This window comes from Sapajus apella, unplaced genomic scaffold (genome assembly GCF_009761245.1).
Source record: "Sapajus apella isolate SASKATOON/1434 unplaced genomic scaffold, GSC_monkey_1.0 scaffold22, whole genome shotgun sequence".
NCBI classification, from domain to species: Eukaryota; Metazoa; Chordata; class Mammalia; order Primates; family Cebidae; genus Sapajus; species Sapajus apella.
In genome coordinates this window covers 3,608,433-3,636,014 of record NW_022436962.1, presented here as the reverse complement: position 1 = coordinate 3,636,014, position 27,582 = coordinate 3,608,433, and the positions used below count along the sequence as shown (strand labels likewise).

The 27,582-nt window shown below is 41.8% G+C and overlaps 1 protein-coding gene and 1 non-coding gene across 5 annotated transcripts in view; both read right to left on the bottom strand.

The window, feature by feature from the left end:
• NR5A2 (nuclear receptor subfamily 5 group A member 2) overlaps positions 1-27,582 on the bottom strand; it is a 154,816-nt gene that overhangs the window by 107,577 nt on the left and 19,657 nt on the right. For all 4 annotated transcript variants that reach the window (XM_032288650.1, XM_032288651.1, XM_032288652.1 and 1 more), the window contains one exon: positions 25,274-25,920. In XM_032288650.1, coding sequence (XP_032144541.1) covers positions 25,274-25,920 — 647 coding nt within the window. The remainder of the gene's footprint in view (positions 1-25,273; positions 25,921-27,582) is intronic.
• On the bottom strand, positions 20,144-20,247 carry LOC116559135. The gene has a single exon (XR_004272332.1). It is a non-coding gene; the product is annotated as a U6 spliceosomal RNA (small nuclear RNA).

Genomic DNA, 27,582 nt, shown 5'->3' with positions numbered 1-27,582 from the left:
GTGAAGATAGTCATACCAAACACGAATCAATTTCTTCACCACATCTAAGACAACAAAAGTGCATATTTTGCCAACTTGAACCAACATTCCGTATCTATTGTGTCCTTTATCACATAGTATAGATTGTTCTCATCACCAAGTAAAGCTCAAGGTAGTTTGTGTGCATCTATTCTAAAACTGATCAATTTTTAAGACTTTCAGAAAAAAAAAATCTGCTAAATATGATAATCGGTCCTGTCTCTGAGCAGAGAAATACTGAGAAACACAGGCGGTGCTGGACCCTGTGGTCACATTGAATATCAGCTCTGCTCTTCATCACAACCTCAAAATCCACTAGAATTGAGACAATTAAGTTTTTAATCTAAAATAACCTATTTAGAGAAATAATTAGCAGTTAATTAGAGCATTCTATCTCAAAAGCTCTCTTCTAATAAGTGTATTTTTTACTCGTCTGCTCTAAACCTGATCAAATCAAAAGATTCAGCAAAAGTGGGAGCAATTATGTAAACATTTATTCAGCCATTCTCAATATGGGATAACTTAACCTTAGATTTGCCCTATGCTCAAATGTAATGAAACAGCAGATTTTGGGGCACTGTTGTTTTAAGTGCCATTTCAATGTGTTTTTACCTAGGGTTTTGTTTCTATCAAGTTGATGCTACATAAATGTCCCTTAGCTCAGAAGCCATTGTGAAACATTACAGCTGTGCAGAAGAGTGTTTTCAGATCTAAACTAATTACTGATGTGTTATTTTTCTCTGCCTCCTAAAATGAAATGAGACAGGGTTCAAAGCTGTGGAAAAACCTAGAGCAAAAGCATATTAAATATTTTGTGGATATTAATTCCTCTCTCTGGAAATGTTTTGTCTGGTACATTTGATTCAGAAATTGAAGAATGTTAATCAAAATAGTCCTATAAATGAATGGCCTAATCTCAAATTCTCATTAGGCAGCCATCTGGGTAAATAATTTCAAACCAAAGAAGTCAATTGCTCTAAAAAGGATGTCTTGTAAAAGGACATATATATCTGGAAAGGTAGGTAGTTTTGCTCTCATTTCAAAAGATAAATTCATTTTTACTCTCTTACAAAGTATTGCCAACATGTTTCTGCTAGTCCCCACAGATTCTTCCAGAATTCTCCCTTTTGCCTGAGAGCCTGCACACAGAGATTAAAACTCTGCTATGGATCTTAAGCGCTCAGGTATATACGCAGGAGTGGCACAGAACAAAAGCCAGCCACTTAAACCAGCTCTAAATCAGGTTTTTGTATACATTTGGTGGGGAGGAGGATTTGGAACAGAATTTCGATTAAATGTAAGTATGCAGAAATAGTGAGTGATTTTTTTTTTTTTTTTTTTTTGAGACATAGTCTCACTCTCTCACCTAGGCTGGAGGGCAGTGGTGCAACCTCGACTCACCCTAGCCTGGACATCCTGGGCTCAAGAGATCCTCCTGCTTCAGCTTCTCAAGTAACTAAGTCCTCAGATGCATGCCACTACACCTGGCTCATTTTTAAATTTTTGTAGAGGCAGGTCACTATGCTGAGTCTCCTTGTCTTAGGCTCAAGAGATTCTCCTGATTTGGCCTCCCAAGTGCTGGGATTACAGGTACGAGCCACCGTATCTGGCTCATCATTTCATTTAAAATATATATTCTTGACATACAGCTGATTTAAAAATAAAAATCATCAGACATTCCAAAATATCTCTGTGTACCTTAACAAGTCCTTAAACTAAAAGACTGAAAAAGCCCAAGCTCACACAAACGCTCAACGGGGCTCTACCATCCATTCATTTAACTAACAGATACTGACAGCTTATTATGAACAGGAAAATAGATGCCTGGGAAAATTACCTAAAACCAACTGTGTACAAAACTGCTACCCCATACGATTTATATCAGTCAAACTACCTCACAAATGAAAAGTACTTAAGAATGTCACTTTATTTTTCTGGCAAAATTAGAAGGGAATAAAGATCACTTTAAAAAATTTCTCCTAGCCTTTTAGATTTATGTCAAACTTTGAGCTCTGGAGAGCAAACTCTTCATAAAAATAGCTCTCTAACAGCCCATTTTAAAGCCAACTAGAGTTCGTCTTAGAGATAACTATTCATGGACACATGTATGATATTGAGACCTAATTAGAGATTATGTTTTCCAATGTTCTTCTTAATTAGTCACTTAAGAATTCTAATCTTTTTACTTTGACATGAAGGGCAAGACTGAGTAAATAAAATCAAATAGGAAATATAAGATAATTTAGTAGTTTTTAATGTGATTCCTTTATGAATAGAAAAATTGAATTTCTGCAGTATGAGGACCTCCAAAACCTTTATGACATATTTTATAATCTTACCATGGGAAACCCCACATTTTCCTAATTAGGTAATAGTAAAACCTGTATCTATATGCAATACTATTACTATTGTAGAATATGAATTGTTTGACCAGACACAGTGGCCCATGCCTGTAATCTCAGCCCTGTGGGAGGCAGAGGTGGGTGGATCACTTGAGGCCAGGAGTTCAAGATCGGCCTGACCAACATGGTAAAACCCCATCTCTACTAAAAATACAAAAGTTATCGAGTGTGGTGGTGCATGCCTCTAATCCTAGCTATTCAGGAGGCTGAGGCAGGAGAACTGCTTGAACCCAGGAGGTGGAAGTTGCAGTGAGCCGAGATTGCACCATTGCACTCCAGCCTGGGTGACAAGAGCAGAACTCCGTCTCAAAATAAATAAATAAATAAGTTGTCCCTAAATTCTTCATCAGAACTAAAAGAGAACTTACAGCATTTTCCATTTAAATTTGTTTGATATAATATTAGAAATTTCTTAGGGTAAGGAGAGTGGAATTGAACTAATGGGACTATGCCTGGCATTTGCTAGTCTAGGTGAGCTTCGGAGAAGGCGGAATGGTTAAGGCTGAATAACCAGAGAGTGTCTATTGAGCCTATAAATGTTGAGCTCAGCTCAGAGAAAAATCACTTCTTTAGTCTCCAGGCATGACTTCCTTGATAGTCCCTAGGTCAAGGAGAAATTATTTTTAGAAAGAAAATCTCACTACAGATGTCTGGGGTTAATATTTATTTTCAGTCAGTTTGAATAGCATAGACTTAAATCCAATTTCATCAAATTTTAAAATATCATCGTCTGCGTAGATTTTTAAATTTATTTCCACCTCCTCCTAGCCCAAATCATATTCTACACAAGAAATACCTTAGCAGAACTGCAAATCGGAAGCAGATTTACCTGAAAGTAATGAGCTTCAGCATCAGCACCCTTTACTGGAGCAGGCAATTCCATGACTTTTTGAGGGATCCCAGCAATGTGTATGCTCGAGGTCTAATGCTTTTGTAAAATGTGCAAAAGAAAGAGATTTTTGTGGTCTTTTTCACTGAGAACTTCCTAAATTGTATAATATTTAGGGTCCACAAGGCCGGGATTAATCTCTGCTGCAAGGGACCACTGACTTGGGCTAATAAGTAAACTGGCAAGAAACCTTTCAACTTCAAAGACATCAGAAAAAATAGTATCAATTTTTTTTTTTTTCAAATGACTAGAAGTAAATTAAGTAAGATTCGAAGTAGTGGGAAACAGTCCTGTTGGAATATTGGGAGACTTAAGAATTATAATAGATGAAATACTCATTGCTATTAGCAGGGTTATTGATTCTGATATGTATGACATATTTATGCTCATCTGTAATTTTGTAGATAAATCCCTGGATTTGTTTTGTAATCCAAACCCTGACACTGCTCTGCCCCAGGAGGAGAGAAGCCTTGGAAAGACTATAGCTTGGATTCTCGTGCTACTACAGTAAAGAAAGTTGAAAGAGTTCTTTAAAAAGCAACAAAGATGATTAAAGAATTGAAGATAAAGCTTACAAAAAATATTTAAAATAACTAGCAACTTTACCCTCATAAAAAGGACAACAGAGGAAACAAACTGGGTGTATGCCAAGGCACTGACGCAAACATTGGATGAAATTCATCTATAGGCTTTGTACTGAAGTAGAAAAATACCTTGAAAGGTAACATTTCACACCTTAAAACAAGGAGTCCAAAGTTCCCTGAGCTCAGAGTCAACCTCAGAACCAAGCATGTCAAAGGAGGAAGCACTAAATGTTTTCAGTCAGTATTTCTCTGCATATGTAGCCAACTGAATTTGCAGGCTGGTGTCTACATAGGCGCTTAGTCTTTTTTGTGTGCTTTTAAATGTTTATGTTAGGCTCAGGGATACATGGGAAAGTTTGTTACCTAGGAGAGCTCATGTCATGGGGGTCTGTTGTACAGATTATTTTATCGCCCAGGTATTAAGTCCAGCACCCAGTAGTTATTTTTTTTGCTCTCTCCCTCGTCCCACCCTCCACCGACAAGCAGATTCCAGTGTCTGCCGTTCCCTTCTTTGTGTTCATGAATTATCATCATTTAGCTCTCACTTACTTTTTTTGAGAAGGATTTTCGCTCTCATTGTACAGGCTTGAGTGCAATGGCACAATCCTGGCTCACTACAGCCTGTCCCCCAGGTTCAGGCGATTCTCCTGCTTCAGCTTCCTGAGCATCTGGGATTACAGGCATGCGCCACCATGCCCGGCTAATTTTGTATTTTTAGTAGAGATGGGGTTTCTCCATGTTGGTCAGGCTGGTCTTGAACTCCCGACCTCAGGTGATCTGCCCACCTCAGCCTCCCAAAGTGCTGGGATTACAGGCGTGAGCCACCGCACCTGGCCAGCTCCCACTTATAAGTGAGAATACCAAGTATTTGGTTTTCTGTCCCTGCATTTGTTTGCCAAGGATAATGGCCTCCAGCTCCATCCATGTTTCTGGCAAAAGATATGATCTCATTCTTTATTATGGCTGCATAGACAGGTGACCAGTCTTAATTAGACCCGTCTGTCTTAATTACGGAAATAAATTTAGATTCCCTAATGTCTAAATTTTTTAGGTTTTTACATAGCTGAAATTCAGCAAGTCATCATGTAAAAGGTTATGATGAAGCAAAGGGTAGCCACATGTTCCATCTCTATTGACAGGCCTGCAGGGAATGACAGGTGGTGCAGAAGGACGGATTTAAGTTGTACATAAAAGAATGTCTTGACTGCCATCAAGACTTTAAAATAGATGGCAGGGAGCGGGCGTGGTGGCTTACCCTTGTAATCTCACCTGAGGTCAGGAATTCCAGACCAGTCTGGCCAACGTGGAGAAACCCCGTCTCTACTAAAAACACAAAACAATTAGCCAGGCGTGGTGGTGCGTGCCTGTAATCCCAGCTACTCGGGAGGCTGAGGCAGGAGAAGTGCTTGAACCTGGGAGGCAGAAGTTGTGGTGAGCCGAGATCTCGCCATAGCACTCCGACCTGGGCAACAACAGCCAAACTCCATCTCAAAAACGAACAACAACAACAATAACAAAATAAAAATAAAATAACTAATTAATTAATTTAATAGATGGCAGGAAACATGTAGGGAGAGGATCCCCACCCCTGAGAAATCTTTGGGAAGAGCTTGAATTTATATCTGTGTGGGGTGGTTTAACTGTGCCTTCTTGAATAAAAATAAGGATTACAATAAATGAAGATGTCACCCAAAGGTGACATCTGAGAACTGGCTCTGGCACCTGGATCTATTTATTCAGGGAAGTTTTAGAACATGTGCAGGATTTGCCCCTAAATATTATGGTTACCCTTCTCTACAAGTGGCTCCCAATGGCTTAAGCCAAAAACCTGAGTCTTACCTGCCTCATCTTCTCTCAAAGTCCTTTGGGCAAATTCTATCAGCTTTACCTGAACGTATATTTTGGGTCCATCAGCTTCTCCTCCATCATTCTCATGCGCTGATCTAAGCCACCATCTCTCCATCCCTCCCGTTTCCTCTCTTGCTTCCCTTCAACTTTTTTCCCATCTGCAGCCAGTGCAATAATTTTTCTAATGAGAATTCGATGAAATCACCCCACTGCTTAACATCCTCTTACAGCTTCCTATTCCAAGCAGTAAAATCCAAGCCCTCCATCAAATCTTTGACATTTTCAAGATCCATATTTCCCCCACAATCACTGGTTTCTAGGTGCAGTGACCTTTCTTCATTTTTTTGAAAATACTGAGCTAGTTTCTATCTCAGGATTTCATGGAGCACCACTGCACTCCGGCCTGGGTGACAGAGTGAGGCTCTGTCTCAAAAAAATAAAAAAAATAAAATTAAAAAATAAAAAGAAACCGGGTGAGGCCAGGTACGGAGGCTCATGCCTGTAATCCCAGCACTTTGGGGGGTCGAGGCAGGCGGATCACCTGAGGTCTGGAGTTCGAGACCAGCCTGACCAACACAGAGAAACCCTGATCTACTAAAAATACAGAATTAGCCAGACATGGTGGCACATGCCTGTAATCCAGCTACTTGAGAGGCTGAGGCAGGAGAATTGCCTGAACCTGGGAGGCAGAGGTTGCGGTGAGCCAAGATTGAGCTATTGCACTCCAGCCTGGGCAATAAGAGCTAAACTCCGTCTCAAAATAATAATTAAATAAATAAATAGACTTTCTGGTCAAAAAGGATGTTATACTGAAGAAATTTGAAGGCTGGGCATGATGGCTCATGCCTGTATAACCCCAGCACTTTGGGAGGCTGTGGCAGAATTGCTTTACCCTAGGACTTTGAGACCAGCCTCGGCCCCACATCTACAAGAAATAAATAAATAAAATTTAAAACATTACATTTGTTTAAATTAAATATGAAACAAGGACCAAGACCTCAAATCCATCCATGTTGCCAATAACCAGAATTTAGGAGAAAATAACAAAAATAACTAAGCACATAAAAGATGCCACCTCCTCTAATACAAGCGCAATGAAGTTTAGACAGTAAATTAGAAACAAAACAACATCGAAATGCACTGTAAGCTAAATGCTGGCAATTAAAGGAAATCCTATGCCAGAACTGACATTGCGACATTATGTGGCAGGCGTATGTCCCTGGTACATCTTCTTTTCTTTTCTTTTTTCTGAGTTGGAGTCTTGCTCTGTCACCCAGGCTAGAGTGCAGTAGTGTGATCTCAGCTCACTGTAACCTCCGCCTCCTACGTTCAAGCAATTCTCTTATCTCAGTCTACTGAGTAGCTGGGAGTACAGGCGCCCCCCACTGCACCTGGCTAATTTTTATATTTTTAGCAGAGATGGAGTTTCACCACCTTGGCTAGGATGGTCTTGAACTCCTTACCTTGTGATCCACACGCCTCAGTCTCCCAAAGTGCTGGGATTACAGGCTCGAGCCACCACACTTGGCCCCCCCGGTACATTTTTTTTTCTGGCTCCCACATGCTTAAGTTTTTCCAGTGGCTCCCATCTGCCTTGAATAAAATCCATATAAGAACCATGTGTAGGCTGGGCACGGTGGCTCAAGCCTGTAATCCCAGCACTTTGGGAGGCCGAGGCGGGTGGATCACAAGGTCAAGAGATCGAGACCATCCTGGTCAACATGGTGAAACCCCGTCTCTACTAAAAATACAAAACATTAGCTGGGCATGGTGGCACGTGCCTGTAATCCCAGCTACTCAGGAGGCTGAGGCAGGAGAATTGCCTGAACCCAGGAGGCGGAGGTTGCGGTGAGCCGAGATCGCGCCATTGCACTCCAGCCTGGGTAACAAGAGCGAAACTCCGTCTCAAAAAAAAAAAAAAAAAAAAAAGAACCATGTGTAAATAACCTGTCCACCTTTACCTCTCGCCCCTTCCCCACCCTCAACCTTCCAACCATAGGAATTACTTGAAGTTTCCAAAAAGTGCAATGTCAACGCCTCTACATTTTTACATGAGCCTTTATCTGCTAGTGATGTCTCCCTGACCCCCTCACCCCCACCCACTGCCACCTGTTGTCTATGAGAATTAAGTTGTACTTTCCAGTTCAACCATAATCTTAAACATTGCCATAAACATAGCTAGGGTCATTTGTGTGCTGTCATAACCAAGTACTTGCACAAGATTTCAGGGTCAGAGTTTGCCATTGTGTTTAGGGCTGCATCAATGTTGGGAGAGGATCTACTTTAACTGAGAAAACTACCATGGAAACTTAACATGTAAAGTGAAGACGGCTTCTGTCTTTTTTTTTTTTTTTTGAGATGGAGTCTTGCTCTGTTGCCCAGGCTGGAGTGCAATGGTGAGATCTCAGCTCACTGTAACCTCCACCTCCCAGGTTCAAGCAGTTCTCCTGCCTCAAGCTCCCAAGCAGCTGGGATTACAGGCATGAGGCACTACAGCCAGCTACTTTTCGTATTTTTTTTTTTTTTTTTTTTGAGACGGAGTTTCGCTCGTTACCCAGGCTGGAGTGCAATGGCGCGATCTCGGCTCACCGCAACCTCCGCCTCCTGGGTTCAAGCAATTTTCCTGCCTCAGCCTCCTGAGTAGCTGGGACTACAGGCATGCGCCACCATGCCCAGCTAATTTTTTGTAGTTTTAGTAGAGACGGGGTTTCACCATGTTGACCAGGATGGTCTCGATCTCTTGACCTCGTGATCCACCTGCCTCGGCCTCCCAAAGTGCTGGGATTACAGGCTTGAGCCACCGCGCCCGGCCTCATATTTTTAATTGAGTTGGGATTTCTCCTTTTTGGCCAGGCTGGTCCCAAACTCTTGACCTCAGGTGATCCTCCTGTCTTGGCCTCCCAAAGTGCTGAGATTACAGCACTTGCTTCTGTCTTACCTCCAGCAGTTTAGCCTAAGGATTGACATATAGTATGAATTTGATAAATGTTTGATGAATGTGTGAGTGTATAAATGAATATGTGAATAAAATCTCAATCTGGCTTGATCCTAGGTCAGTACTACCCATTTATGGCTAATGTGTTTTAGGGGCAGCATTGAGAATGTGATTCAACAATAAAGAAAAATACTACACCCAGCAAAATGCAGGTGTAATGTGTTTTGATCCTTTCAAAAGCTAAAAATTTCAGTTGGACCCTTCCAAATATGACTGGAATGAAGTTATATTTACTAGATTGTAACATTTCATTGATAAAATCATAAAAGGAAGTCTCAATGGTCAAATAAAACTCCTTCAATAATGCTCATAAGCAGGAATACCAACAGATGAGTGCAATAATATTGATGCTTTTATGCCAGGCGCTGTGGCTCATGATTGTAATCCCAGCACTTGAGGAGGCTGAGGTTAGCGGATCATGAGGTCAGGAGTTCAAGACCAGCCTGACCAACATGGTGAAACCTGGTCTCTACTAAAAATACAAAATTAGCCAGGCCTGGTGGCACATGCCTGTAATACTTGGGAGGCTGAGGCAGGAGAATTGCTTGAACCCGGGAGGTAGAGTTTGCAGAGAGCCAAGATTGTGCCACTGCACTCTAGCCTGGGTGACAGAGTAAGACTCTGTCTCAAAATACACACACACACACACACACACACATATATATATATATATATATATATATATATATATATATATATACTTTTAAAACACTATTCCTCACAAAAGTGAACCAGGGCCATTGTTTTCACTGCAGATATCTGATGTTATTTGAACAGAGCGTTAATAGCAGTATTGCTGTCCCTGCATTCAGGCATCTTCCCCCCACATTAATTTACGTGCCAAACAGATCCATAATTTTTTTCTCCAAAGCTGGAGCAAGAATCAATTAAAGTACATAATAATGTGTTAACTAGCTAATACAGCAGTTAACATTAAGGGGCATTTCAAGCCTCTGAGTTTTTAACAGTAGAGCTTTTCTTTCATTTGCTCTGTAAGATCTATAATTGAAAGAATACCATGAGAGATGCCTTTCATCAGCTCCGAGAGTTACATTTCCTGCTTTGATAACTGTACAAGGAAAATCTAAGGCACTTCAAGCTCCCCAATTACGTTTGATTAGCTAGTCAAAATAATATAACAGCTTTTCATCACCCAGAGGAAAACTTCTGAAGAATTCTGTTGCCAACACTTCTGCACAAACACTAATCTATATCATTATTTTATAAGGGGAAATGTAATACTCTAAGTTTTTTTTAAATTAGGCGACAAGTAAAGCCTCTTATTCATCACAACTTTAGATCAAAAAGGCATACAACTATGTTGATACGCGTGTGGTAAAGAAGCATTTGTAGCAAGGTCCACAGGATACAGTGGTCAAAATGAAACAACAGGCCTCAGAATGAGCCAACATTTCAGAGAATATGTCTGAAAACAGGATATGCACTCAAAACACTGATACACACACACACGCGCACACACACACACACAGACACACACACACTCTCAATCTACAGGGAGAATTATTTAGGACCCCAAATTTGAGCATGCAGGCAATTATTTTTTAGCAAATTTGAATATGTGTGTGCCTATACAAAAATAAGGAACACTAATTAAGAAGCCAATTAAAACATTATTCTGGCCGGGTGCAGTGGCTCACGCCTGTAATCCCAGCACTTTGGAAGGCTGGGGCAGGAGGATCACAAGATCAGGAGTACAAGGCCAGACTGGCCAACATGGTGAAACCCCGTCTCTACTAAAAAAATACAAAAATTAGCTGGGCATGGTGGCTTGTGCCTGTGATCCCACCTACTTGAGAGGCTGAGGTAGGAGAATTGCTTGAACCTGGGAGGTAGAGGTTGCAGTGAGCCGAGATCGCGCCATTGCACTCTAGCCTGGGGTACAGAGCGTGACTCCATCTCAAAAAACAGAAAAAAAAAATTATTCTGAGAATTTTCAGATTATTGACAATACCTATGGAACGTTGCTTCAAAGTAGAGCAAAGATATCTATGTATTGCCTTTACCATTGAGAAATCTGTATCCATCCTTTAAGTCCTGAGCACATTAATTCAACATGTAACCAGTGTCTACCATGGTTCATTCCCATAAAAATGTTTTTAATTTAAACGATTATACTGCTCTGTCATGCTAAAAACAGTGGGTTTAGACATGAGATAGTCAATTCATAAGAGGTAGTTCTGTTGTAGACTTTAATAACGAACACTGCTAAACCATCGATGACAGGCCAGTTACATCCACACTCCCAAAATGAAAGACAGAGACCAGGACCTTAAGATCTCAGGTTGCATTCCACCTTTGCTAGGCTCTTATTGCACAATAAAGGACAGACTATTGGCCAATTATTCCATGCGTCATGTAAAGAAAATGTATTCTTAGAGAATTAGAAGTTGGATCAAGTTTGATTGTAAAGTTAATCCTGGGCCACGCAGTGGCTCACGCCTGTAATCCCAGCACTTTGGGAGGCCGAGGTGGGTGAATCACCTGAGGTTGGGAGTTCGAGACCAGCCTGACCAACATGAAGAAACCCCATCTCTACTAAAAACACAAAATTAGCCGGGTGTGGTGGTGCATGCCTGTAATCCCAGCTACTCAGGAGGCTGAAGCAGAATTGCTTGAACTCGGGAGGTGGAGGTTGCAGTGAGCCGAGATCGCACCCCTGCACTCCAACCTGGGCAACGAGAGAGAAACTCCACCTCAAAAAAAAAAAAAAGTTAATCTCGAATGTGCAATATGAGTGACATTTCCAAAAATTCAAAATAATGTGGTTTTCTGTTAGTTTTCTGAGAGAGAAATAATCAGCAGCATTTCTTAATTTTTCTTGTCAAAGCTTTTGGCTGTTCCTTCCCAGGACACAATACGTGAAGAATTCATAGACTTGGCCCTGGCCGGTCAAAAACACAGTATGTGAAAATGATTACCAAGGAGGAAGTTAAAGGTGAGGAAGACACTAGTGACCATTTGTGGAACTGTGTAGAGACATGGCTGAAAGACTGAAGAAAAACAGCCTTGTCATGGCCAGAAATCCTTACACCTATTTGAAAAGCAGGGAATTTCCAAGTTGCTCTTGCATTGACTTCGTGGGATCCACGCACACTCACCTTGCTAAGCCTGAAGCCTCAGTATTCTGTCTTGCCCATACCCATCCAAGTTGACCAGCTACGCCCTCTGCACCCACCCTTGGAAAATGCCACTGTATAGAAGTCACCTGGCACCGTGGAAGGACAGCCAGAAATCTTATTATCGTTCACTGCAGTTTATTTCTGGGGTCTATTTAACTGTTTCTCTGACCTGCTCCACCCATCCTCAGACTTGTAGGCAATGAGTTGCCTTCCTCGCTCAACCACATTTTACCTGAAGGGTAAACGCAGATGCAGCTGAGGACAAGGTAATGCCTAAGGGTGCTTCCTGAGGCATTAAAGGGGAAGGAAAAAGTAAATGATGTAAGAAAAGAAAAAATGAATTGGGACAGAAGAAAAGTAGACAAGAAGAGAGGGGAAGATAAAGAAAATGATGTACAAGGTTAGTGTCCCCCCACCTTCTTGGAGCCATCGGGGCACCCATGCCACTGGCTGCCTGATTTTAGCCTGTGATGTGGAGAGGACACAGGTGCAGAGGGGAGTTAGGTTTTAAGTATCAGACATTCAAGAAATACCTCACTGCTGGGTTAAGTGACACAGTTTGTATGTCATTTTTGCTGTTCTTGCCTGCAGGTGGTTTTCCTGGGTTACATCTTAATGTCTTTAACATGAAGAATAGTGTAAATGCCCAATTTCCATGCAGCCATTCTGCAAATGGATGTTGAACTCGCAAAGATATTTGTGTGATCTACTTCCCAAGCTGTAGAAGAAGTCAGAGCAAAATCATTCTTTGTTTATCTGGGAAAATAAAAAAGATCTATTTTACTTTATAGGTTCAGAGGGCAAAATCCTTCGAAAGTGCGTGAAGGGATGTCACACACAAGTCATGTTTTCTGTGTGTAGTTTTTTTAACCCATTCTGTGACTTTGTGTGACAGTGTGCGGACAGGGAATGGGGATCAGGCTCAGTGGACTCTACCTCTCCAATGCTGAGGAACGAACACTGGCAGCCTTTCCATAAGATCTGTGAGCAACCTGGCCCGGCGCGGTGGCTTAAGCCTGTAATCCCAGCACTGTGGGAGGCCGAGGCAGGTGGATCACAAGGTCAAGAGATCGAGACCATCCTGGTCAACATGGTGAAACCCCGTCTCTACTAAAAATACAAAAAATTAGCTGGGCATGGTGGCGCGTGCCTGTAATCCCAGCTACTCAGGAGGCTGAGGCAGGAGAATTGCCTGAACCCAGGAGGCGGAGGTTGCGGTGAGCGGAGATCGCGCCATTGCACTCCAGCCTGGGTAACATGAGTGAAACTCCGTCTCAAAAAAAAAAAAAAAAAAAAGATCTGTGAGCAATCTGTGTGCCCTGCTGAGGAAGTGTAAGTATTGGAATAAGCAGGGACCCTAATTATTCTCAGCAAACAAGCGTGTGACTACTTCTAGGCAGACAAGCTGACAAAATCGCATTTACCAATTATTCAGTAGGAACTGGTGCTGAGCACTGGGAGGTTAGAAGAGGTAAGTTATGCAGGTACTCACAAGCTGGGGAGGCACACACCGCTACTGCATACCTGACTGCCTCATTCTGTGCCCTTCCAATTATATAGAGCCCAGTTTTGCAAAATGAGTCTTAAGTCTCTGCAACCAACAGCAAGACCCTGCTCCTGCTCTGATGGGACCGTATTATTTTGTATTCAGTTTCCCATGATGGCCTCCTCTAACAACAACAAAAAAAAACAAACGTACATATCTTTGGGTGAACTTATGAAAAACCACTCTCTTCAGTAAAAAATAATACAAGTCCTTTAAAACCTGTTGGAAAATGGTACATTATGACTAATGGATGTATCCTCTACAGAAAACATGTTATATGAGAGCGATGTTCTTTTATTCCTCCTCTCTCACCAAACGACCATGCACTGTGCTCACATCACAGGACTATCCTAATACAAGTCCTTCAAGGCTTGTTGGAAAATGGTACAGAGGTGAGCATACTGATAATGGTAATTATCAATTATAAAGTGATTTGTATGTCCTGCTCTTTCAGGTAAAACATGCTATAAACAGGGCATTTAGACATGTGATAGTCAATTCATAGGAGGTGGTTCTGTTGTAGACTTTAAAAACCGCACTACTGAACATTGATGATAGGTCAGTTACATCCGTGCTCCCAAAATGAAAGAGCCCAGGACCAGAAAAATGTGTATGGAAGTTCTTTGTAAAATAAAGCACTTTATTAAAAAGTACAATTACAGCCAGGCGAGGTGGCTCACGCCTGTAATCCCAGCACTTTGGGAGGCCAAGGCGGGTAGATCACCCTGAGGTCAGGGGTTCGAGACCAGCCTGGCCAACATGGTGAAGTCCCATCTCTACTAAAAATACAAAAATTAACTGGGTGTGGTGGTGCACACCTGTAATCCCAACTACTTGGGAGGCTGAGGCAGGCAAATTGCTTGAACCCAGGAGGCGGAGGTTGCCGTGAGCCAAGATCGTGCCACCGTGCTGGGCGACAGAGTGAGACTCTGTCTCAAACAAACAAAAAAGGTACAATTACAAAGTACTTTACTATTTACAAAGAACTTTCATATACATTTTTTGTTTTTTTAGACAGAGTCTTGCTCCGTCGTCAGGCGCCAGGCTGGAGTGCAGTGGCATGATCTCAGCTCACTGCAACCTCCACCTCCTGGGTTCTAGCAATTCTCCTGCCTCAGCCTCCCGAGTAGCTGGGACTACAGGCGTGCACCACCATGCCCAGCTAATTTTTGTATTTTTAGTATTTTGGTGAAACATGGGGTTTCACCATGTTGGCCAGGATTGTCTCAATCTCTTAACCTCATAATCCGCCCACCTTGGCCTCCCAAAATGCTGGGATTACAGGCGTGAGCCACCGCACCCAGCCATATACATTTTTTGTTTTAATAATAGCATATCCAGCCAGGTGTGGTGGCTCCATGCTTGTAATCCCAGCACTTTGGGAGGCTGAGGTGGGTGAATCACTTGAGTTCAAAAGTTACTTGAGCTTAAAAATTCAAGACCAGCGTGGGCAACATAGTGAAACCCTGTCTCTATAGAAAACTACAAAAATTAGCCAGGTATAGTGGCACACGTCTGTAGTTCCAGCAACTTGGGAGGCTGTGGTGGGTGGCCTGCTTGAGCCCAGGATGCAGAGGTTGCAGCAAGCCAACATTGAGTGCCACTGGACTCCAGCCTGGCCAACAGAGCCAGATCCTGTCTCAAATAATAATAATTATAATAATAATAATATTAGTAGCACTATCATACTAGCTATGTGACCTGAGTCAAGTCCGTAAATGTCCCTTGGTCTTACCATTTACACAATGGTAATACTAATGTCTGTTGCACAAGTATCAGTTAACATTAAATGAGAGCCAAGTGCAGTGGCTCATGCCTGTAATCCCAGGACTTTGGGAGGCTGAGGTGAGTGAATCACTTGAAGTCAGGAGTTCAAGACCAGCCTGGCCAATGTGGTGAAACCCCATCTCTACCAAAAATCAAAAATTAGCTGGGCGTGGTGGCAGGTACCGGTAATCCCAGCTACTCAGGAGGCTGAGGCAGGAGAATTGCTTGGCCTCATGAGACAGAGGTTACAGTGAGCTGAGATCGTGCCACTGCATTCCGGCTTGGGCAACAGAGCAAGATTCCATCTCAAAAAGAAAAAAAAGGCCAGGTGCGATGGCTCATGCCTGTAATCCCAGCACTTTGGGAGGCCAGGGCGGGTGGATCATGAGGTCAGGGGTTTGAGACCATCCTGACCAACATGGTGAAACCTCGTCTCTACTAAAAAACACAAAAATTAGCAGGACATGGTGGTGCATGCCTGTAATCCCAGCTACTCAGGAGGCTGAGGCAGGAGAATCAATTGAACCTGGGAGGCAGAGGTTGCAGTGAGCCAAGATTGGGCCACTGCACTCCAGCTTGGGTGACAAAGCACGACTCCGTCTCAAAAAAACAAAATTAAATGAGATAACACAGGTAAAACACTTCTCTTTTTTTTGATAGAGACAGAGTCTCAGTGTGTTTCCCAGTGAACTCCTGCCCTCAAGCGATCCTTTTGCCTCAGACTCTAAAAGTGCTGGGATTACAGGCATGAGCCACTGCACCTAGCTGTAACACACTTAGTAATGGCCTGAGTCATAGCTCAATAAATAGTAGCCATTATTATCATCATCTGTATTATTCAAATTCTATAGTAAAGGGAAAAATGCAAGTGTTTTCTGCTGACCTGGAACGTTCTGTAAGCCCTCAGCTGTTTATGTAACCCTGGGCCTTGGGGTAGATTCCCTCCTGAGGTTTTTATTCCCCTCATTTTTTGTTTCTTTCTCCTGTCTCTCTCATTCCACTCATCTCCCCACCCCACAAACTGATTCAATTGCCTTGGTTAATTTTACTGGTGCTAACAAATTATTCGATGAAAAGGAGTGGTTAGTTAAAAATTGCGTTGACTTGGGAGGCTGAGGTGAGAGGAACACTTGAACCTAGGAGTTCAAGGTTGCAATGAACTATGATGTGCACTGCACTCCAGCCTGAGCGGGAGCTAGTCTCTTAAGAAAACAATCCATGGCCGGGCGTGGTGGCTCATGCCTGTAATCCAAGCACTTTGGAGGCTAAGGCGGGTGGATCACCTGAGGTCGGGAGTTCAAGACCAGCCTGACCAACATGGTGAAACCCCGTCTTTAAAAAAAAAAAAAAAAGAAAAGAAAGAAAAAGAAAACAATCCAGGCTGGGCAACATGGCAAAACTCTGTCTCCACAAAAAAATATGAACTTTAGCCAGGTATGATGTGGTGTGTGCCTGTACTCCCAGCTACTTGGGAGACTGAGAGCTAAAGGGTCTCTTGAGCCTTGGGGGCAGAAGCTACAGTGAGCCAAGATCGCTCCACTGCACTCCAGCCTGGGTGACAGAGTGAGACCCTGTCTCAAAAAATAAAAGATTTAGGAAAGTTTTACAAATCAGTTAACTTGACATCTCTATGGGTCATTATGACTGATGGACGTATCCTCTCCAGAGGACATGTCATATGGGAGCGATGGTCATTTACTCTCACTCTCTGACCAAATGACCATACACTATGCTCACATCACAGGACTGTCCTTAAGATCAACCAGAAAATGGCCTGAAAGCACCTAGCCCGAGAGCAGGTGCTTAGTTGGGTACCCAAGAAAAGTTACTTCTCTTCTCCTTTACCAAATCACCTTGAGCAGAGCAAGGAAAATGCTCATGTCTGTACCATTTTCCAACAGGTCTTAAAGGATTTGTATTACTTTTTACTGAAGAGAGAGTGGTTTTTCATAAATTGACCCAAAGACGTGTAAATTCATTATTTTTGTGAGTGTGTCATTAGAGGGGGCCATTGTAGGAAACTGAATACAAAATAATTCAGTCCATCCTCATCAGAACAGTAACAAGGGGCCGGGCGCGGTGGCTCAAACCTGTAATCCCAGCACTGTGGGAGGCCGAGGCGGGTGGATCACGAGGTCAAGAGATCGAGACCATCCTGGTCAACATGGTGAAACCCCGTCTCTGCTAAAAATACAAAAAATTAGCTGGGCATGGTGGCACGTGCCTGTAATCCCAGCTACACAGGAGGCTGGGGCAGGAGAATTGCCTGAACCCGGGAGGCGGAGGTTGCGGTGAGCCGAGATCGCGCCATTGCACTCCAGCCTGGGTAACAAGAGCGAAACTCCGTCTCAAAAAAAAAAAAAAAAAAAAAGAACAGGAACAAGGGCTTACCGTTGGCTGCAGAGGCTTAAGCCTCGATTTGCAAAACCAGGCTACATGTAACTGGAGGGGCACAGAATGAGGCAGTCAGGTACACAGTGGCAGTGTGGGCCTGCTCTCACTGTTCAGATTCAGACACCTGGCGATGGCTCAGCTAGTTAAACATGGGTTTCTTGGGTGTGCCTCACAATTCTCATGTTCTCCCCATGGCTCCAGCAGATACCATAAAGGTTAATATGAACAGGAAACTCATCAGGCGTGTGAACAAGCAGACCCAGTGTGAAGTTATGATCATCACTACTCTCTTACCAAATATCCCAGTGCCCCATGGAGGATATGTTTGCATGGAAACTATTAGTGCTCAACTATGCTGAAACCAAGCTTCAGGGAGTTTAAACTGAGTCTACAGTTTGTAAACGTATACTCAATGAGTAAAGCAAATTTACTTCTTTTTAAAAGTACCACCAACAACAAAAAAACTCTAAGGACAAAAACAGATCAGAATTGGCAGGGACTGGGGTGGTGGGAGGAGTTTGTTACAAAGGGACATGGGAGAATTTTAAAGTGAAGAACAGCTGTTCTATTATTTGTACCCTAAAAAGAGTAAATTTTAGGGAGTGTGAATTATACCTTAGTAGAAGTAACTAGTGCATTGGAGTTTTGAGGTGACTGACGTACTTTCAAGATATCCCTGTGAAGAACAATACACATCACTACAGTAAGTAGGCATGTTCCACTGCCCACCATGAACCGGCCAGAGCACAAACAGGCACTGACTGAGAAGAGCTGATTCTTTCAGCGAATTGTGAGCAAAAGAAAGCTCAGATGAAAACAAGAAGAAAGATAATGGCTTTCTGAGTCTACAACAGACACACATGCAATATACGTTTATAAGCAAGACAGGCGGGAATAGCATAAATTCTCACCCAACACTATCAGCCACACCCAAGCCTTCTGTTTCAGGTCTGCTTGGAAAAAGATATCTAAAGCGATGCTTAACACCTGAAGAGACCTTAGAGGCCATGAATCAAACCTGCTGATTCCCACATTCTCTCCAAATTCACAAAGACGTAACACTTTCGTATCCACCTTCAGTGGAAGAAAAACCAGCTTTATCATTTCCTTGTGAACCTATGCAGGTTACATTTATTTCATTCTGGCGTCTTTTTCATGAGTAGGAGAACTGGCAATAGATGGCTTAATATGCCTTCAGATCAAATTCTGATTGGAAAATTTTCATTGAAAAGTTCGATTGGAAAACAAACTTTCATGTTTCTTTTCTTTCTGTCATCCTTGTGCTCCCCAGATTAGCCACTTCGCATCCAGAGAAGTGAAAACAAAGGTAAGTACAGTTGCTATAGCTGTGTGACACCACATGACACTGAGGGGTGCTGGGGCGAGACCCATGATTCCCGACCCCAACTCCCAGGAGAAGGCAAAGGAGAGCCATATGGAAGTCGCTGCGGTAGACACTGAGCAGGATGCTCTGTTTCTCTTTCTCTCCCACAGAAAAATAGAGTTGCCAGGCACGGTGGCTTACGCCTATAATTCCAGCGCTTTGGGAGGCCAAGGTGGGAGGATTGCTTGAACCCAGGAGTTCAAGACCAGCCTGGGTAACAGGCCCCATCTCCACAAAAAAATTAAAAATTAGCCAGCATGGTTGCACGTGCCTGTGATCCCAGCTGCTCAGGAGGCTAACGTGGGAAGATGGCTTGAGACCACAAGGTCAAGGTTGCAGTGAGCTATGATCTTGCCACTGCACTCCAACCTGGGCAACAGAGAGAGACTTCATCTCGAAAAATAAATAAATAAATAAATAATTTTTTTAAAGAAAAAAAGTAGGGCTAAATAAATTTAGTAAAGAATATAGCTTAAAATTGGGGCGGCTTCAATAAAGTCTGAGATGACAGGCCTGTATTGGAAGAGGTAACAGTGATGTAGGAAAAAGGATCTAGAATGTTAAAAATAAATAAAGAACTCTGCTCAGATAGCTTCCACCATCGGCTAGAGAAAAAAGGTTTGCTCCTCCCATTGTGCCCCCCTTTAGATCAAGCTACACTTAAAAACTGACTTCAACATGACTAAATTCCTTTGGCACAAACTCCCTGAGTCTCTGAGACCTATTTTCCACAGAAACGCTAGTTGGGAGTTTCAGTCGGGATTAATTTAGATTTTTTTTAATACGTACATGTATCAGAATCATTCATCGAGGGGAGGTTCTTATATATCCATTCCCAGAATTCTCTTAAGACATCTGGTCTCATTAGAAGATCAAATAGATCCTCCAGATTCATTAGTTGTTTAACGAAGTGGGAATTATTTTCTCACTGCTCCTGTGTTTGTGAGATATTCAAGACACAGGTGAAAAAAAAAATCACTGAAAAAAAAAAGCCAATCTTCTTGACTCACAAGGACAGCTCTTTCAGCAGAATGCAAAAGTCTTGAATTAGCTCTTAATTTCTAAAAACACAAGGAAATAGTCAAGAGCATAGGTCACTTAACAGATTTGGTTTAAAGATCAGAAAATTTTATAATTAGTGGCTCACCTATCACCCGATTACAGTCCTGTGCTCTTTTTTTTATGGACAGTTTCATGAATGTGTGTGTTATCTTTGTGCAGGGGCCTTGCTAATCTCTGTAGGTTTCCAATTTTACTGGATGTGCCGCCAAAGTGAGCACCCTGCATTCTCCTTTGCTATCTCAACAAGCGCACAGAGCAAGAACCCCATGCTGGCCGTGCCCAGCCTCTAGCAGAGCACAGGATTCCTCACCACTTTAGCCGCTGTAACTGCAGATCACAACCCACATGCCCTCTGACCCAGATTCTCCCGGAGAGTAAACTGTCCAGAGGGTAAGGCACTGGAGAATGCCTCAGAAACTCTTCCAAGGCCCAGAACTGCCGAATCCACTGTACTGAATGATACCCCAGTGGCCTGAAAGAATTACCGTAGCTTTTTAAAGTGACTCATTCACTCCCAGGGGGTCATCTGGACTCAGGGAAAATCTGTCTCACTGATTATTAGTGATTTGGTAATTGGATGGTAGTGATGGACTTCTGATAACCTAGAGATTTGCTTTAGCTTCACTGGCAAAGGACTGTATTTTTTGGAGTCAAAGGTCACACTGTCTCGTGTGTGTGTGTGTGTGTGTGTGTGTGAGCACACACATGCTGGGGGGCGGATGTGTACAAGAGGATGGCTTCTTTGAACCTGAATCTACCAGTCCCCGCTCTGCCATTCAGTTCCTGTATAACATTGGGCAGATTACATTCCCTTCTGCCTCAGTTTCTTCATCTGTAAAAAGAGGTGGAGTCAAATGATCCCTATCATCCCTTCTGGCTCTGAAAAACCTTGTCATTTCTAGGCAGTGAGTATCTTTTGATGCATATCTGCTGTTGCAAAAGTTCACGTTTCAGAGTATTGATTTCATCTTTCTCAAGCCATTATTTCGGATGAAGACCAGAATTGTCCTTTACAAGTGTGTTAAAAAAAAACAAAGCAGCTCACTTATATGTGTCTTCTAGCCCTTTCTCTTTCATCCTCGAGCTCTGAACTTCCATGGTTTCTATGAGAGTTGGGGAGTTGCAATTTCTTCTTTTCCGTTACAGTATTTTGAATGAAAACCAGAGTATCTTTTTTTGTACCTTGTAGATGTATAGAAAAACAAAACAACTCACCAAATTTCTTGGCCCTTCTGTTCCCTTAACTAGTAAGCAAATAAAATCTGTATTCTCTTTTTTTTTTTTCCTACATGATAGAGGATGTAACTTGCCTGAGAGGGTGAGCAAGAGGTCATTTCAAAATTGCCTAATTAGGAGCAAATATGTGACTTTTTGTCTTTGGGTTTTAGAGGTATGAAAAATCTGTCCAATAAGTATATCACTTGATGGGTAATTTGCTGTGAAGTTACCAGGAAAAGAACAGTTATTTAATGAATGAACTAGGCACGATGGCTCCTGTCTGTAATCCCAGCACTTTGGGAGGTCACGGCAGGAGGACTGCTTGAGCCCAGGAGTTTGAGACTAGCCTGGACAACACAGTGAGACCCCTGTCTCTACAAAAATAATTAAAATCAAACTGAATAAAGGAGAGCATTTATCTTCCCAAATGATATTTTAAAATTACAGTCTTTACAGAAAGATAGGGTGGGGACTCAGGCTGTAGGTTTCAAGGATGCCAGGAGGAAGAGAGCTTTTTTCAGAGTTATTGTCCTTAGTGGTAGCAGGCAGGCAATGCCAATGGATGGCCGACAAACTTCCTCTAGAGCAGCAATGTTTCCTGAATTGCAGGTCATGTCTCATTAATGGGCCCTGAAATCAATTTAGTGAGTCACGAACAGAACTTTTTAAAAAAACATAAAATAAATTAGATTAAAGTAGGATAGAAAATATCAGAGTGCATGGCTTGTAAATTATGTACTATCTGGTCAAACTTCATTTATTCTTTTATTTTTTTAAAATAAAGATGGGGTTTCATCATGATGGCCAGGCTGGTCTTGAACTCCTGACCTCAGGTGATCCACCCACCTCGGCCTCCCAAAGTGCTAGGATTACAGGCGTGAGCCACTGCGCCCGGCCCAAACTTCAGTTTAGTTGTGTGTATGTGTCTGTGTGTTTGTGCATGTGTGTGTGCATGCGCCCGTGTGATGTGTTCGATACACTATGTCTCACTGTAAAGTACCTTTCCTACTGCAGGTCATGGTTAGAAAATTTGAAAGCCACAGCCCTAGAGATGTCTCAAAGCTGGCTTTAAATGATTTCGTTTGCTTTCTGACAAAGTAAATTTATAAACGAAAGGAAAAGGAATTTTTCCGAATGTAAATAGTCGCCTCACAGTCGCTACTGAAACTGTCTTTTAAGTTTTTCTGAATCCTACTCTTTGTTCACTAAAAAATACTTGAATCACTCCTGTTCAGTGCAAGCCAAGGAAGACTGTGAAGTGGATCAAAATCATCTTTCTCTTCTGGGAACACCTCCCACCCCTTGTAGGTGACTCTCGTGTTTGCCCATTTTCCCTTTTCCTTTTTCGTATTCTCATCAAAGACTGATAAACGCATTAAACAACAGCATAAATGACTGCCAATGCTTTACTATGCCCCATTCTTAAAGATATTTATGTTTTAGCCAGATATTTAACCTCATGCTAATATAAAGAAGCTCACCGCAAAATTTATCTGCAGAGGAAGGAAAAGAGAGGAACAGTGGAAGAAGCAAATTTTCCCAGCACTTCTTAATGCCTTACCTGCCGCTAGCTGCATTCACTTCATAATGTTTCCTTGTTTACATGAAAATAATATGTGCCGGGCGCGGTGGCTCAAGCCTGTAATCCCAGCACTTTGGGAGGCCGAGGCAGGTGGATCACGAGGTCAAGAGATCGAGACCATCCTGGTCAACATGGTGAAACCCCGTCTCTACTAAAAATACAAAAAATTAGCTGGGCATGGTGGCACGTGCCTGTAATCCCAGCTACTCAGGAGGCTGAGGCAGGAGAATTGCCTGAACCCAGGAGGCGGAGGTTGCGGTGAGCCGAGATCGCGCCATTGCACTCCAGCCTGGGTAACATGAGTGAAACTCCGTCTCAGAAAAAAAAAAAAAAAAAAAAGAAAATAATATGCATCATTTCTTTCCTTGTTGATTTGTGAAATGTATTTTTATTCCCTGCAACTGTCTTTATTTTTTTAAATAATTATTTATGAAACTGTCTTATTATAAACTCTGAGAGGAAACAAGTTGTTTTATTCAACTTTATCTTACAACCAACTTATCGCTTTGCCGATTTTAGGTCCTTAATTAGTACTGATTAATAACTGTCAATTATAATACAATCATACTACCCTATACCACATGACATATTTTTTGCCAGTGTTAAACTGAGACTACAATTCTATGTTTCTGAGCCTGAACATAAGGATTACCTAGACTCTGCACATTTTTCATAAAATAATAATAGCAATTTAAAACAGCACCACTTTATTGAGTATGTAGTATATGCCAGACTCCCAGTACTGGGCGCTTAATCTGCATATTCTCATTTTCCTTTGAAAACCTCCTCAATATAAGTACTATTACATCTGTGCCCTCAATACTCCTCCACAAACACCACATATGCAATTTACAGATGAGGAAACCAAGGCTCAGAGAGTCTAACAACCTGCCTATGAAGACATAACTATTAAGTGGTGAAGACTGGGTTCAGATCAAGTCCATTGGATTGTAAAAAGTCTGTGTTTTCTTCCTTTTTACATTACTTAGCCTTTTAACTGTATCTAAAATTATGATTTTCATTTTAATTTTCAAATACTTTACCTGTTCCCTTAAGGACACAGTTTTGAATGTAAGAATATCAGGAAAGTGTTTGCGTGATTGTTTTTAAGAAAAATGTTCTGATTACCATAGAGTGGTTATAGACTAACACATACTCAGAAAATATTTGGCCTAATCGTGCTAACGCAGTGCATTCTGCTTGCCCCTTGCAGCCTGAGATATCCTTCAGCCGCCTTTAAGTGTAGCAATGAAGGACATGGGAATAAAGAGCTGGATGTGTCCAGAGTCTTAACAGCTTGCTGGAGGAATTTTATCAACTTATTTAGGTCTGTTCAGGTAACTTTTTGCCTCTATGTACAAAGAATGGTGCTTAATGTAGACTGCTATGAAAGCATTATTTTCCATTTGCACCTCGACGATCTACTTACACAGACCATTTTTAACAGTTACTCTTGAAATTAAAAGTCGGCTTTGCATTTTCCTTCTCTCCGAAATTTTACAATCTCCTGTCCTAAGTAATCACAAGCCACAGATACTCAGCAGCCACATCTCTCCTCATGACAGCAAAAGGAAGAAATTGATTTTGTGACAAAATATTCTTGGAAATCAAATCCAAGACTCACTTTTAAAATGGTAATGAAACCACTGACTACCACATGTGTTTTGGTAGTCACTCCTAGATTCCAAACTTCTAAATAACTTGCCCACATTAATTCAAACTTAAGTTTCAGGAAATATAATAATTATGAATTTAAACACAGATCCCTATACAAACAAGTACTATGTTTACAATGTACCAATCCACTAAAATCAATAAGACATAGATCATGAGAACTACAACCCAAGCCAAGTAGACTAGCACTCACCATTTGCCCATTCCCCATCCAAGGACAGCAAACATCCTATTGGAATCTGCTCCAAAAACAAAGGCTTTACCAACCTAATAGCAAGGTAAACAGTAGTAGATACCTACTTGACACGACTAACCGGTGGTATCATTTTCATTCTTTAGAGTCTAAACACAACTCAATGTTGGCATTTTTTCCTTTGAAATAAACCTTCAAGATGACACCATTATAACATAGCTCTTTACTTGGTAATTTTCAAGAAAAATAGTTTACGGGTGCTATTTCACATTGACTGGAAATTTGTTAAGTCACAAATCATCTGAATTAAAAGGAATACAGATGTTCTACTATTTAGAAAAAAAGCCCGTTTCCTGTATTTGTGTTAAATGCCATCCCCCCCAAATTAAGAGCTACCCAGAATCAAAGCCCCATAAAGTTAAGCTCCCATAGTCCTGAAGTCAAGGCAGTAAAATTATGTCTACTCTGTAAATCATACAAAGTAGAAAATGAAGGAAAACACATTTTCAGCACCAAACATGTATTAATTAGGAACACAGGTCTCTCTTAAAAGGGGTACTATAAGTTGGTGACATACCTTAAGTTCTCTGAAGAAGATACTACTCCTGGCCCACTCCACAATGGAGAAGAGAGTTTGATCTGCCATTTTACACATAAGCCCAAAGGTGCTCAGCTTTTCGTGCTTGCTTCGGTTAGCCTGCTCTTGCTGCAAATAGGCCATGATTTTAGCCTGGACTTGAGGCTCATCTGGCTCACACTTCAAGAGTTCCAGTATCAGATGTGGGATGCTTGCTGGAGAGCTTGTCTGGTAACTATCCATATACGAATAGCCCATTATGGACTCGGGTGAGCTGGTATAGGGGTCTGGGTACTCAGACTTGATGGCCCGGCTAGGAAAGTGGCCATATGTTTGGTAACCTTGCAGGCTGCCGTGAGGGGGCATTGTCATGCTAATGGGGGATGTGACAAAGGGACTTCTGTCGTAGTCTGTAGGAGGCAAGGCAGCGTGGTTCAGAGGTAGGCCTTTGGAGGCAGAATGGATGTTCTGAATTGCAGAGGAAATGGTCAGGTCAGAGGGCATAGCTTGGATCACCTGAGACATGGCTTCTAGCTTAAGTCCATTGGCTCGGATGAGGGCTTTTTTCTGCTGCTTCAAGGCCCTGTCTCTCTTGTACATTGGCCCGAATTTATTCCTTCCTCCACGCATTCGGTCGGCCCTTACAGCTGTTGGGGGTGGGGCGGGGGAGGAAGGAAAGGTATAAATAAGGTGCAAATTAGTGGCATTCTCCAGATATTTAGAAATGTTGTAAATTGACGAGAAGTGGTATGTGAGTGGCTGTTTTCATTACAATAGCCCACAAAGATTTCCCAAAAAACCATGTCCTCCTTATTTATGAATTCCTTCCTCCAAGGGAGTGTTGTCATCAAAAAAATATTTTGGCTCCGTAGGGACATATTAACCTTTTTGTGGACTGAAGAGAGTTCATCATTTGTGTTAGACGTAGAAATATTTCACATAGGCCGGGAGTGGTGGCTCACACCTGTCATCCCTGCACTTTGGGAGGCCAAGGAGGGTGGATCGCCTGAGGTCAGGAGTTTGAGACCAGCCTGGCTAACATAATGAAATCCTAACTCTACTAAAAACACAAAAAATTAGCCAGGTGTGGTGGTGGGCGACTGTGATTCCAGCTACTCAGGAAGCTGAGGCAAGAGAATCACTTGAACCCAGGGGGCAGAGGTTGCAGTGAGCCGAGATCACACCACTGCACTCCAGCCTGGGTAACAAGAACAAAACTCCATCCCCCAAAAAAGAAAAAAAAATATTTTACATTGCTAAGAAAGAATATCAGTTGTTCTACTAAGAATATATGCTTCTATTATGCCAGTCCTTTATGGAAACCCAAACTGCTTTGGGGTTTTCTTTTGCAGGGGTGTAGAATTGAGTTACCCATTTTTGGATTGAATTGTGAATACTTTCCCACAAGATACCTTCCTCCCTGAAAGCCATTTTGGCTACTTTATTGCAATTACAAAAGGGTTGGGGACATGTTCTTCTTGGAAAATCGTTTTCACCTGGACTTGATGAGCCCACATCAGATGCCTACCAGCTATTGTTTTTAATTCAACTAAAATTGGACATAATTAAAACAAATTCATTTCAGAAGCTGTCAAGAGAGTCTTCTGCCACAGTGGTGTGTGGAAATTAGTCTGTAGCCATGACTAATAAGTTAGTTAGCAGTTCCCTCTAAGTCCATCGTGGCCAATGGCAATTAGACAGAAACTAGAGATCTCTGACAGCTTATGACATACTGAACTTGCTGGAGGTTGTGTTTTTGAGCTTTTTATCTTAGGATTAGTATCACATTAAAAATTTATTGTGAATTCTAGGTATACAGAATACTGCACAAGATTTTAAAGAGTTTTTCCTCTGGATGATAATTTATTGAATATTCACTTGTTTCATATCACTCCTGAGGAAGCCTGAGCATGTACCGCAAGTGACTTACAATTTAAAAAGCTTAATTTAAAAAAAAGAAAGAAAGCTTAATTTTTTAAGGTAAAGAAATGCAGCCTTATTATTTTTGTTGAAAGGAATCAAATGACACCATGCAAAATCACAACATTTACGTATCTTCTGAGTCTCTTACTACAGTGAGCATCTACCACAAGACTTTGCTATTTGGGAAACAGTAAAGTGATTGATTATAAGAAAATTAATAAGCATCATTTCCTTTCATGATCTCTTAAAAATGACACTGACATTAACAGTCCTCATAATAACCAAAGTGGCTACTTCTATTTGAAAGAAATGTATTAGCTATTCAGCAGATTTACATAAATTTTTTTTTTTAGTATTTCTATCAAGTATGAATTCCATATAACAGA